General features: G+C 34.8%; 1 protein-coding gene and 1 long non-coding RNA gene across 26 annotated transcripts in view; one reads left to right on the forward strand and one right to left on the reverse strand.

Annotated features, from left to right (window-relative positions):
* The window catches only part of LOC111058930 (peripheral plasma membrane protein CASK), a 545,689-nt gene extending 538,042 nt beyond the window's left edge, over positions 1 to 7,647 (forward strand). For 23 of the 24 annotated variants that reach the window (XM_039418934.1, XM_039445693.1, XM_039418941.1 and 20 more), the window contains 3 exons: positions 455 to 562; positions 2,725 to 2,900; positions 4,359 to 7,534. In XM_039418934.1, the coding sequence (XP_039274868.1) occupies positions 455 to 562; positions 2,725 to 2,900; positions 4,359 to 4,538 (464 nt within the window). In that variant the 3' untranslated portion in view covers positions 4,539 to 7,534. Of the gene's footprint in view, positions 1 to 454; positions 563 to 2,724; positions 2,901 to 4,358 lie in introns of all 24 variants that reach the window. The other variant, XM_039445680.1, reaches the window with a different exon arrangement.
* LOC120349062 overlaps positions 1 to 12,549 on the reverse strand; it is a 52,921-nt gene that overhangs the window by 8,206 nt on the left and 32,166 nt on the right. The window contains exon 4 of one of the 2 annotated variants that reach the window (XR_005570279.1): positions 12,416 to 12,549. The exons of the other annotated variant lie outside the window; for it this stretch is intronic. This is a non-coding gene — a long non-coding RNA (uncharacterized LOC120349062). Of the gene's footprint in view, positions 1 to 12,415 lie in introns of those variants that run through there. 2 annotated transcript variants of the gene reach the window in all.

Genomic DNA, 12,549 nt, shown 5'->3' on the forward strand with positions numbered 1-12,549 from the left:
TCTACCAAATGAGTAGACCAAATTTTACTGGTAGGGATTATGGGCCCTTCAGTTTTGGTTGGGTTCCGAACCACCGTCAGGTGATTTTCAAGTCCTTGAATATTTATTAGTAGGTGGAAACATGAAGTTGAGCTTTCATCTTGAAAATATTTGGATATTTTCTAAACTAAATTGAGACGATGTAAGGGACTATAAGGCCTTGTTTTGTATAGAAATTTCAAGCTTTATATTTTAACTTCAGAAAATAAACAATTAATAAATAAATACGTCAGTACACTTTTCAGAAGGATTTTTTTTGAACCGAAAATTATTATAAAAATTATTATTAGGAGACACAATTTATCAAACGATTTTTGATTGGATGGATTCAAAGATGTTTTGTGTCTTATTTGAATTTGTGTATCCAATTCAGCAATCAGATTAGACTGAATTTATTGAATGTTTAATTTTGCAGACACGACAAGGCCTCCAAGGAGTGATGAGGAGAACGGCCGAAACTATTATTTTGTTTCGCATGACGAGATGATGGCAGACATTGCCGCCAACGAATATTTAGAATACGGTATAGCTACCAGTTATAACACAAATCATATTCTATATTGATAACAGTCTATTTATTTCAATAATATTCACAATACAATCAATTCAATATCACTACAGTATAAAAAATATTTTGTCATATTACTAAACGGAACTAGTGTCTTTCCAACTTCAAATTTTCTGACAGTAATCTCTAATCTACATTCAGTTCTGATGTGCCCCTTTTGTATTGACGATACCATTATTGGGTATAGGTAGGCTGAAAGAAAATCAAAGGTTGATTCCCAATATTGTATCAGTAACATATTATCCTGTAGATAAATGAATGTGTTATAATAAATAAGATTGATTTGAATGACTAACAAATCAATATTATTCTTATAATTAAATCAAGATAGGACTATGGATTTATTGTTTTCGATCTCTAATATTTCATTTCATAAATTTTATTCAGTCAATATTATACTACAGATTGGACAGATGCTATACAATCTAATGTTATACATCTATATAATATAGAGATATTTGAATGCGCATATGCATGAGTTTGTTTTTTAAGTTTGTTTTTTGTTGTTAGGGCTACTCTTGAATATAATTAATAAAAATAGAAAACTATGTACCCTTTTTACTTTCCTTGCCCTATTACCATAGGTAAGGAAGTATTGCTTTCCAAAAAAAATTAAGGTACCCCAATTTCTAAATTTCTATACGTTTCAAGGTCCCCTGAGTCAAAAAAGTGGTTTTTGGGTATTGGTCTGTGTGTGTGTGTGTGTGTGTGTGTGTGTGTGTGTGTGTGTGTGTGGTGTGTGTGGTGTGTGTGTGTGTGTGGTGTGTGTGTGTGGTGTGTGTGTGTGTGTGTGTGTGTGTGTGTGTGTGTGTTGTGTGTGTGTGTGTGTGTGTGTGTGTGTGTGTGTGGTGTGTGTGTTGTGTGTGTGTGGTGTGTGTGTGTGTGTGTGTGTGGTGTGTGTGTGTGTGTGTGTGTGTGTGTGTGTGTGTGGTGTTGTGTGTGTGTGTGTGTGTGTGTGTGTGTGTGTGTGTGTGTGTGTGTGTGGTGTGTGTGTGTGTGTTGTGTGTGGTGTGTGTGTGTGTGGTGTGTGTGTGTGTGTGTGTGTGTGTGTGTGTGTGTGGTGTGTGTGTGTGTGTGTGGTGTGTGTGTGGTGTGTGTGTGTGTGGTGTGTGTGTGTGTGTGTGTGTATATGAGTGTATGTGCGTCTGTGTACACGATATCTCATCTCCCAATAAACGGAATGACTTGAAATTTGGAACTTAAGGTCCTTACACTATAAGGATCCGACACGAACAATTTCGATCAAATGCGATCAGAGATGGCGGCTAAAATGGCGAAAATGTTGTCAAAAACAGGGTTTTTCGTGATTTTCTCGGAAACGGCTCCAACGATTTTGATCAAATTCATACCTAAAATAGTCATCGATAAGCTCTATCAACTGCCACAAGTCCCATATCTGTAAAAAATTCAGGAGCTCCGCCTCATTAATGCAAAGTTCTATTTTAGATTCCCAATTATCAGCCTTCAGATACAATTTAAACAAAAATCATCAAGTGGAGTAGATTGAGCATGAAAATCTCTACAATTAATGTTCAGTAACATTTTCACCTAAAATTGAAAATAAGCTTTAAATTCGAGAAAATGTGATTATTCAATTGCAAATTATTGTTGATTCTATTAAATCATTCACTATGAAGAGATAGCAGACCTCATGTGTCTCCAGCGTTATTGCCCTGTCACCAGCTGGCTCAAATTGTAGACTTGAGATGTGCGGTAACACTAGCGTCAGGTGATCAATTTTCATAACGGCAAGGAAAGTTGTGTGAGTGCGCCACACCAGATTTTTAAAATTGTTTAACTTACAAAAATTGTGATTGAACATTTATATTTTTATTTATGTGCAATACATATTATATGAGTAATAATTAAAAATTATGAGAAGCAATACATATAGAGAAACATGAATATTTTTGCTGCAGTAGCCTACAGTGCAATATTATGACCTGTATATTAACTAATGGGAAGTTTTTGAACGTTTGAACAATGAATTTCGCATGAATAATTGAAAGCAGTTATTTCAAATTAAAAATGTTATATGATATAACTTGAATTGTTTTTATGAAAATGATTGATTTTGGAATTTCAATAACAATAACATTAATAATTGTGTTTTCCAGGAACCCATGAGGAAGCAATGTATGGTACAAAGTTAGAAACAATCCGGAAAATTCACCAGGATGGCAGAGTAGCCATATTGGATGTTGAACCTCAAGCATTGAAGATACTAAGGACATCGGAATTCGCTCCATATGTTGTCTTCATTGCTGCACCCCTTCTCCAGAACCTTGCTGATGTAGGTTCCATAATCCATCAAACACTTATAATAATCTGTAGGACTTGGCGATTCATAATTTCTATATTTTCTCGTTTTCAATATTTTATTAAAATTCAGTAAGATTGAAACTAAGGAGAATAATCATATTCGGTAAGATTGAAGGATTGAAATTAATAAAACTCAATTCAATTCAAGCTATAAATCAAAATGTTAAGGATTAATTTTGTCCTTCAAGCTAAATGTAATACAATGGAACTTTGAAGAACTAATATGCGGATTATGGTACTTAATATTCTGTGAATTAAGTGAATATTGTTAGAGGTGAAACGAAAATTATTTTGATTGATGTCATCACTATAAACTATCTAGGAAAAATGAAAACATAATAGCAACAATACATTAATGATATTTCATATATAATAAAATTCTATCACTGAATCACTAATCATTTTATTATGATGATGATATTATATGGTGCATCGAGCTATAACTACATCGTACCGTACGTATACATAGGGCTACAGTTTTATTACTCTCAGCTCTCAAATTACAATTCCAATTCGTGTGGCGCGAGATAATCTTCTGTTTATAGTCATTTAGTAATTATGAATTATATCCAATCCAGTTATGTGGAATTTTCTTCATAGATATGATGGTTTTTACCATGGACATTTTCAATCAATGCGAATTCGTTTGATTGATTTGATATCACATTTATAGATTTGATACATTTTTTATAAATCTCCGATCACGTCCCACGCCCCAAAAAGAGATTTCACTCTTCATATCTAACAACTCCTACTTTCTTACTCACACTTCTTGTTTGGAATATCTTTGATGCTCTACATGTCTAATACTACGAATCATTACTTCATTTTGTAGTGTTTTTTGACGAAAAAGAAACTTATCTAAACTGAACTTGGTGAACCGACGTAGAGCGTTGTAACTTGTATTTTGGCAAATGAGATAAATTCAAAATTCAAAACTTGGTCTGCTATCGTTGTCCCAGTTAAAATTACTGGATGTAAAATTCGTCTGGCATCTCCACCTAATTATCAATGCGCAAGTAATACAATCATCTATTTATCATGCAAGAAATGTTTCCCCATATTAATAACGTAATCTACGAGAATCCAACTTTATCTGAGAATTGGTTCTGTGATACATTAAAACTAATGCAATAACAGACGTGGGTCCGCAAATCTCCTTTCATAACGGTCACTCAAGTTAAATTTCACTTACTGGCCGGGTTGGTCTAGTGATAAGAAGGGTTTTGTTACGATATTTGGTCTGCTAGCACTGCCTGGAAGGGTTCGAATCCCGCCGATGGCATGGATGCTTGATCAACTCATCTGTTCACCAATGCACTTTCCATTACCCTTGTACCAGCAAAAAACTAATGTGGGTATCTTCCTGCAAAACTATGTTCTATGATTTGTGTAATGGTAAAAATTGTTTTGTTTGTGGTGTGTACAGTACGACGGCAGCCTGGAGCGACTGGCGAAAGAGTCGGACCTGCTGCGACAGGCGTACGGCCACTTCTTCGATCTGACGATCGTCAACAACGACATCGAGGAAACCATAGCGGCGCTGGAGCGGGCCATCGAGCGAGTGCACACCACACCGCAGTGGATCCCCGTCTCCTGGGTCTACTGACATCTGCAGCTCACCGACAAATAGTGTTCAGCCCCCCCACCGCAGCCACTCGCCAGCCAGCACCGCGCCATCGGCACTCCGCGACGTCTCTCACCTCTCCACTTTCTCTAGTGCAATTGTGAACGAGTCTCTCGCCTCTCCACATTCTCTAGTGCAACTGTGAACGAGTCTCTCGCCTCTCCACATTCTCTAGTGCAACTGTGAACGAGTCTCTCGCCTCTCCACATTCTCTAGTGCTACTGTGAACGAGTCTCACGCCTCTCCACTTTCTCTAGTGCAACTGTGAACGATCAGCTGATCGAACAACGAATTCGCCGCCGAGCTCAAGAGTGGTTCACTTGTATCCGATGTGTTGTTGTGAAATGCGCCGTAATTCACTTGTATCTCCTTCGCCGATATGTTGGTTGTTGTGGAACGGGCACCCGAGATCGACCAAGCGCTACAACTAAACTATAGCGAGGATCAATATTGTTCGAGATTGATTATTGATTAATTATTGTGATCTTGGATAGTGACATTTTCGAAATTATGCACATGTTATCGCATCTATTGTCTCTTCATACCATTACTACTGACATCAAAACTACACAGTCAACCTGAAATTATAATCAAAACTAATTTTGTCATTGTTTGTAAGTCATTATTTCACCAAGTTAGTCAATTACTTTAACTTCTACATGTTATTTATACATCCACCTATCATTTCCCACCTTGTAATTAATATGTGTTTAAAAAATTTCGTTTAAAGACGATTCAACCTTTCCTCCATAAAGACTGTAATATATCTGATATCTTGTCGAAACATCTCAATGTTTTACTACTACTGTTACTGCCAAATAAGGAAAATTATCACGTATTTCCAGTAGTCGACTTCAACCGTCAAAGCCCAATTCTATGAAAAATAATTCACATTTACTTGAGACTTGTAGGAAATGTAATCCTTACATTTAGTTTAATAACGACTGTGTTTGAAATATTGACCAAGCTTCCAGTTGTAATTCAGAAATCAAATATTTTATAGAAATAATTATGTAAATAAATTATGTATAATACTCGATTATTTGTTGTATAATATATTACGTTGATCGATTTTCAAAGATAATATTTTCACATTTGATTTTGGACTGATTCGAATTGTATTTATTTGTGTTTGAATGTTTTTTGATCGAAGTGGAGCATCTTTGAAATGTTGTGAATTTCTAGGTTTAAGAATCGATGAAGTGTATATTTCTATTGTTCTATTCGATGGTGGAATGTTCTGGTTTTGTGTATGAAGTGGATGTGCGAATGAGCGGTAGACTAATTTCTAATTTTATTATGAATGATTGGCCTGATACCTCAAAAATACCAGCTATTTACCGTTAGCTTCTTGCTAATTTCAACCATAAAATTAGAATCCATTCAGATGCTTGTAAAACATGGATCTCAAGTTCAGTACTTAAATAGTACCGTATATTATCAGAGTGCAGTACGGTACTCATAATAAACGTACCGTATCTATGATTATTCAAATCCATATCAATGGATAACCCCTAAGTTTTCCAATTTCAATTGGATTATGTTTTACGTACTTTAGTTAGGTTCTTCTTGAAAATATTTGTACTTTCATAAGTGGCTCATTTCATGTGTAATACGATCACATAAACTTGATCGTGTATTATAACGATTTGTCTTTAAAAGATGATTATCTGATACGGGAACTGTGTTATACATATTTCGAGGTTCAATTTCCCATTGAAAGTATTGTTAAGATTTCTTAATCCGATGTGATTAAAAAAATATGTCACATATTTCAATGATATTGCGGTGATATGAGTATCTTCTCTCCTTCATTGATTGTAACTTTCATACGTACTTGAATGCTTCAAATCTTGTCAACCATAATAAATATTCTTGTCCATTCTCTGCTATCTATCTTTCAGCGTTCCTTTCAGAGAAAGCGATACCACTCCTAAAAATGTCTGTGAAAATTATTTCTCGTGCTCTACTTTTCAGCATTCATCTACTAAACCAATTGTGGTTACAGGGTAAATAGAATATAAATGCCTTCATGTTAAATACAAGTGAATATAAGAACTGAATGTTTGAATACAGAAAAAAATCCACAGTTATCTTCAAATGGCTCTTCATGAGGTCTGAAGCCCCTATTTTAAAATAGATAGCACGCAAATTCGTATGGATTCGTTTTAGATCTATTGTTCCTGAAAGCGTTTATTCCTTTGCAGGTTCTTTTGAAATTTTAAGTATATTTTCAGCATCAATAATCAATAGAATCAGTATTAAAACGAAATATATTTTCTATCAACAATAGAGTAGGAAACTTTAATATTGGCTATTGTCACTCAAACCGTTATCCAGCTTTATTTGTTAAAAGTTACCTTTCAGGACCGTAAGTGGAAGATTATGATGAATTGCAAATCCTTTTTAAAATGGATATTGTTTCACTTGTTTGGTTTAAGAGTATTATTGTCATGTGGTTATTTCTTATTGGAGGAACAATGCATTCGTTCATAATTTTTATTGAAGTCTATCGATAAATTTGAATTAAATCTTTACCAAAGCGGCTTTGCAGGTAAAACTATCATCCATTCCAAATGTATATTGTTACATTAGTTTTTATTTTTATATAAATTGAAAATGTGTTTTCATCAAACACTCTGATTTATGGTTGAGGGTCGTATAAGTGTTGCAAACAATCCTTACAGTAAAAATCTGTCGAATTGTGGCAAGATTTACGAGCAAAAAAAAAAAAACATTTTAGTGAAACCAGGTTCTGTAAGAGCCCTATCCTTGTGTATTCTTCATGTACGGGCATAAGTATTCCAAAAATTACAATTGAATAAAAATATTCAAATAAAAAATTGTTAAAATGTGTTGAGTAGTGGGAGGTTGATAATATTTTCTTGAAAATTATTGTACCTATTTCAATAAAGTAACGAGGCAAGCATTTCAGAATGTATGATTATTTAATTTTATAGTAGTGATTAAGATTGAAAACTCGAAAATGATCTATTGTTAAAAATTAGCAAATATAGTGTTGATAATGATGTTAACTAATCATGGATAATTGTAAAATTCAAGAGAAATATTAAAGATTTTATTGATATGATGCTATTCAATTTATTTCCTACAGTAATTTGCATCCATTATGTATTTCACTGTGTTTTTATCAATCATCACATTCAATTGACTGATCTAGTATAAGAGTAGAACAAATCGATTGCTTAACATTAACACTATGGTATACTTTTTTGGATTGAATTTCTAACAATTCGCAATAAAATATAATTATAATCAAAAATGATTGCAAGTCGGTATCATCGACTGGCTTCTAAATGTCAACATCAGTGTTCGATATCTACAATTTGCATTCTTTTGTTTCTCATGAATGAATTTTTTTTATTGATGCACAAAAAGACAATTTCACCAAGAAGATTCTTTATTCATCAGGTTAATCTTCATTCATCAGGATAATCTTCATTCATCAGGTTAATCTTTATTCATCATACATAATGTTTAATCATGTATAGGCTATTTGGTATCAAGAGCACGCTAAAATACAATGCGTGATTGATAAAATAACAATCATGGTCATGCTGATTGATTAAGGCTGGTTGCAGACGAACCACTATCGCATGTGGGATGTGGGAGCTACTACTATTTCCTTCTGTAGTACCACAAACGCAGCGCATATGGAATGCATTGGCAGGCATGGCAGTGGCATTGGAACTTCCACATTTTACTTGCGATTGTGGTACCACTGGTTTGAGCACCACGCTTCCCCTAGCTTCTTTACCAAAACCGCACTAATGAGCGTTTTCTCAAATGTAGTGTGAAAGACTCTCTGCGTAGTCATATTGTTCTGTGGTATGTCGGTCCCACATCCCACATGCGATAATGGTTCGTCTGAAACCGGCCTAAGAATCCTGAAGTATTCTGTAGGCACTCATTCATTCAAAAACTTCTCAACAAAAATCTCTCAAATTTTATAGGCATGTTCAGTTGGACCTCTAGACACATATTTGAACTGCACTGGCAAAATATCCCACAAATGACATACTCAATAACGCTGTGGTTATCGTGCAGTTCAATAATGTGCTCCAAAGCGCTCTCCTTCGAGTGTACCATTAGTGAAGGGATCAAAAAAGCATAGCTGGGGACCACTTTAGAACCGATTTTTGAAAAGTTCTTAAGAGACACCTAAAATCAGCGTTTATGAGTATTCTCATTTTCAAGAGCTCAATTGATAAAATAATTCTTCAATGTTGTTTTCCATCACGAACTGCTTATTATTATTAAATCACTTTTTGTTATTAGAAAAAACGACTAGCAGTCAGATATTTTACAATAAATGAATTAATCACTCACAAGAAGATGGCGGACCTGCCGAAAGATCTCGTTGTCACAGTGAGTGATTAATTCATTTATTGTAAAATATCTGACTGCTAGTCGTTTTTTCTAATAACAAAAAGTGATAGAATAATTAACTTGATGTGAACAAGTCTGAACCGAATGATCATTATTGTTGAAGCATGCAACGACTGCATATTCCTTGCGAACTATATAGCCGTGACCATCCAGTTTGCTACAAGCTGTCTCGCTATCTGCAATGAGCAGTGCAGACCGTCGTGAAGCTGCACTGTAGAAAGCTAACCCCCAATCCCCACAGCTATAGTCTCTTGAATGATAATACATCTATTGAAACTACAGATAATGAACCTGCTGTTCACACTCACTGCCAGTACCTACACACCACCAACCGCGATATAACACAATTCAGTAACTTTAGTGCTGTACCTACTTTTAGTAGGCTGGCCACTAACGGTAGAACATGCGTGATAAACATGCATAATACACAGTCGTCATACATTTCTGTGTCATCACATCTGTGATGACAGCAAAACTCTTCTAGCAAAATCTTTTAAGATTTGGTTTTTCTATCTTCGATTTTGTTGTTTATTTTTTCTCCATTGCTTCACTTGAGGTTAAATTATTCTTCTATAATTATAATTTGTAATTTTTAATTGGTTTATTTATTCACTTGAGGTTGAATTATTCTTCTATAATTTGTAATTTTTTAAGTGGTTTATTTATTGTTTATTTTATGCTGGAAGCCTCTTGCTGATGATGAACATGTGTATGTGCATGATAAACATGTTCATCATGCATGTTCTACCGCCATTAGAGCAGATCAGCCTGAGTGACACCAGTTTTATCAGAGTGTGAGTCTTCATCAGACTCAAGAAACTGACTCTTGTCAAGACCCATGACTACAGTAGTCTAAGTTTCTAGAGTCTGATCTCTGACAAAGACCTACACTAGGTTGAAACTATCACTAATAAAATTAAGTGCTTTTTCTAGGTAGGCCTACTGCAAAAGGTTTTTGAAAACGTTGAATTGATAGTGGAAAATAATTGCTACACCATGAACATTGCACAGCACAGTAATTGAACTATAATTGAGCAATATTATATTGTAGGTGTATTGGTACAAAATTTTTGAGCATCCACCTTCACTCAATAAGATTAGTTGTGAGAGAGGTTTGACTCAGTAGTGGACGCGCTGATAAGCTGTCACTCAGATAAGTTAAGAATCAAGCGCCTGCTACTCCCATTGGAAGGGTGACCGCTTGAACCCAATCCACTATTATTCATGAATTGGTTCGGAACCCACCTTAAACTTTAGGTCCATTCATCTCTCATTATCATCCGCCTCATTATTATTATTCATTTACAATGCAAATTACACTAATGCAATAACATTATAGAAGATAAAATAATAAGGTAGTCCTTGTGCTATTTTTCATCAAAATTTATATGTGACAGAGTCCAAAATAAGGTTAGAATTTTTTTAAATTTTAAATTATTCACGCACAAGTCTAGAGCTCATGTGGACATCACCCTCACAAAAAAATATTATCCCTCACAAGTACACTAGCTGCCACTGAATATGGTAGAAGGAAAATAAAAAGCCGTGAAAAGAACATTGAGGTGAGAAGGAGACTAGGTGAAGGTGGAGGAAGAGCGAAATAGGAATTCATTAATAAAGCTGCACATATGTTATCAGTGTCTGTACTTTTCCCACATAGTGGAAATATTATTCCTATTGAAATATATACGGTAGTCCAGTTCAGTTAATGGAATGTTGTGGAGGGAATTTTTGGAACAGATAGGGATAGATAGGGATTATCTATAGATATCTGGGAATTGGAAGTATATGAATAGATAGAAGGATGCCGAATGAAGCTTAAAAAATTATCTGGACTATAATATCCGATTTTCAAATTCGAAATTAACTAGTAGTTCTGTGAACAGTAGACCTCGCGCTCAGTAAGTTACATTGACCTGTTGTTATCTCTTTTCTGTATAGGGCTACTTGTAATATAAATATAAAGAAAATAAAAATCTCAGTACCCTTTTTTTGAAATATTTACTTCATATCACTTGAAAATGGCATAAATGTCCGAAACATGTTGTGATAAAATATTTCAAAAAAAGGGTACTGAGATTTTTATTTTCTTTATATTGACCTGTTGTTATGTTTTAGGAAAAAATCCTAAATAAACATAGAACTTTCTGTCCTATCGTACCGTGACGTGTCATCCCGGAATGTGAGTGTGAGCGCTGTTATCAGGTCTGGCTGAAACCATTGGCGTAGATAGCTGTTTAACATTGGGGGGGGGACGTACTGTGGGGTCTGGGGGAGACCCCCCCACAGTCGATGGGTGTCTGGGGGAGGTGCCCCCAGTAAAGATTTTTTGAAAAATAGCTCATTTAAATGATGTTTTTTTAAGCATATTTCACTTCAAATCCGTTTTAAATCCTCTAATTTGGCAGTGGTAAATTAGTGGGTGAATAAAATTCTGAGTTACTGGTTTTATAAGTTTTACTAAATACAAATTATTTACAAAAAAAAACATCAAAATAAAACAGCATTAGTTGTATTGTTTGTTTTGATTACCAATCAAAGCAGGATAGCTAAATAACCATAAAAAAGTTCTCCACTCACAAACCATACACAAAGCTGTAATCTTTACTTAAAACTGTGTTACAAAGATCAACATAAATTCCCATGAGTAATTACATTTTTCAAAACAAATTTTAAATCTTTCTGATTGTAACTCTTGTAACTGTCTTTGTTTGGAGAGAGTTTCAGATATAAAATACTTATGTAACAATCGTAACATAATAGATGAGTGTGTTAGTGTGTGTTCGTGCATAATAAAGATATAGATTCTACTAGAATACTCAGCACACTGGTCACTCTTGTCATACATACAAACGATGCTATGTATAAATATTTCGTACAAGGCAAGTTTATTCCCAATTTACAAATAAACTAATAAAAATGTGTTATCATAATTAAAAACTTCAATAAATTTTTCCGGGGGACATAGCCTAGGCCTATACCATAAAATATTGTGGGGGGGGGGGACGCGTCCCCCGTGCCACCCCCCCCCACAGGTTCTACGCCCATGGCTGCAACTGTCTACAACGTTGATGGAAAGATACATTTTCAGGATGTTCGATGTTTTTGAACGGGTAGTATTATAGTCAACTGTCTACTAACGTTGATGGAAAGATACATTTTCAAGATGTTCGATGTTTTTGAACGGGTAGTATTATAGTCCACTAGACAGCTGATTTATGATGAATAATTCTATAGTCTGATTTTTACTCCGATATTGGCATATGAAGGAGGCTCCTTTTTCCTTTTATATTATCCTTGAAATGCAAAATTGCCAAAAACTTTGTATATACGTCGACGCGCAATTTAAAAAGGAACATACAACCTGTCAAATTCCATGAGTATCTATTACCACGTTTCACCGTAAATGCGCAACATATAAACATTAAGAGAAATGCCAAACCGTCGACTTGAATGTTAAACCTCATTCATTCGGTCAACAATTTTGTCATTGTAGTTCGGATAACACTCACCTGAAGAGCTGAAGAATAAACACGCATGCGTATAAATTCCGGTAGGTAGAACTCCGTTATTTTACGAGATG

Source organism: Nilaparvata lugens, chromosome 1 (assembly GCF_014356525.2).
Source record: "Nilaparvata lugens isolate BPH chromosome 1, ASM1435652v1, whole genome shotgun sequence".
In the NCBI taxonomy this organism is placed as follows: Eukaryota; Metazoa; Arthropoda; class Insecta; order Hemiptera; family Delphacidae; genus Nilaparvata; species Nilaparvata lugens.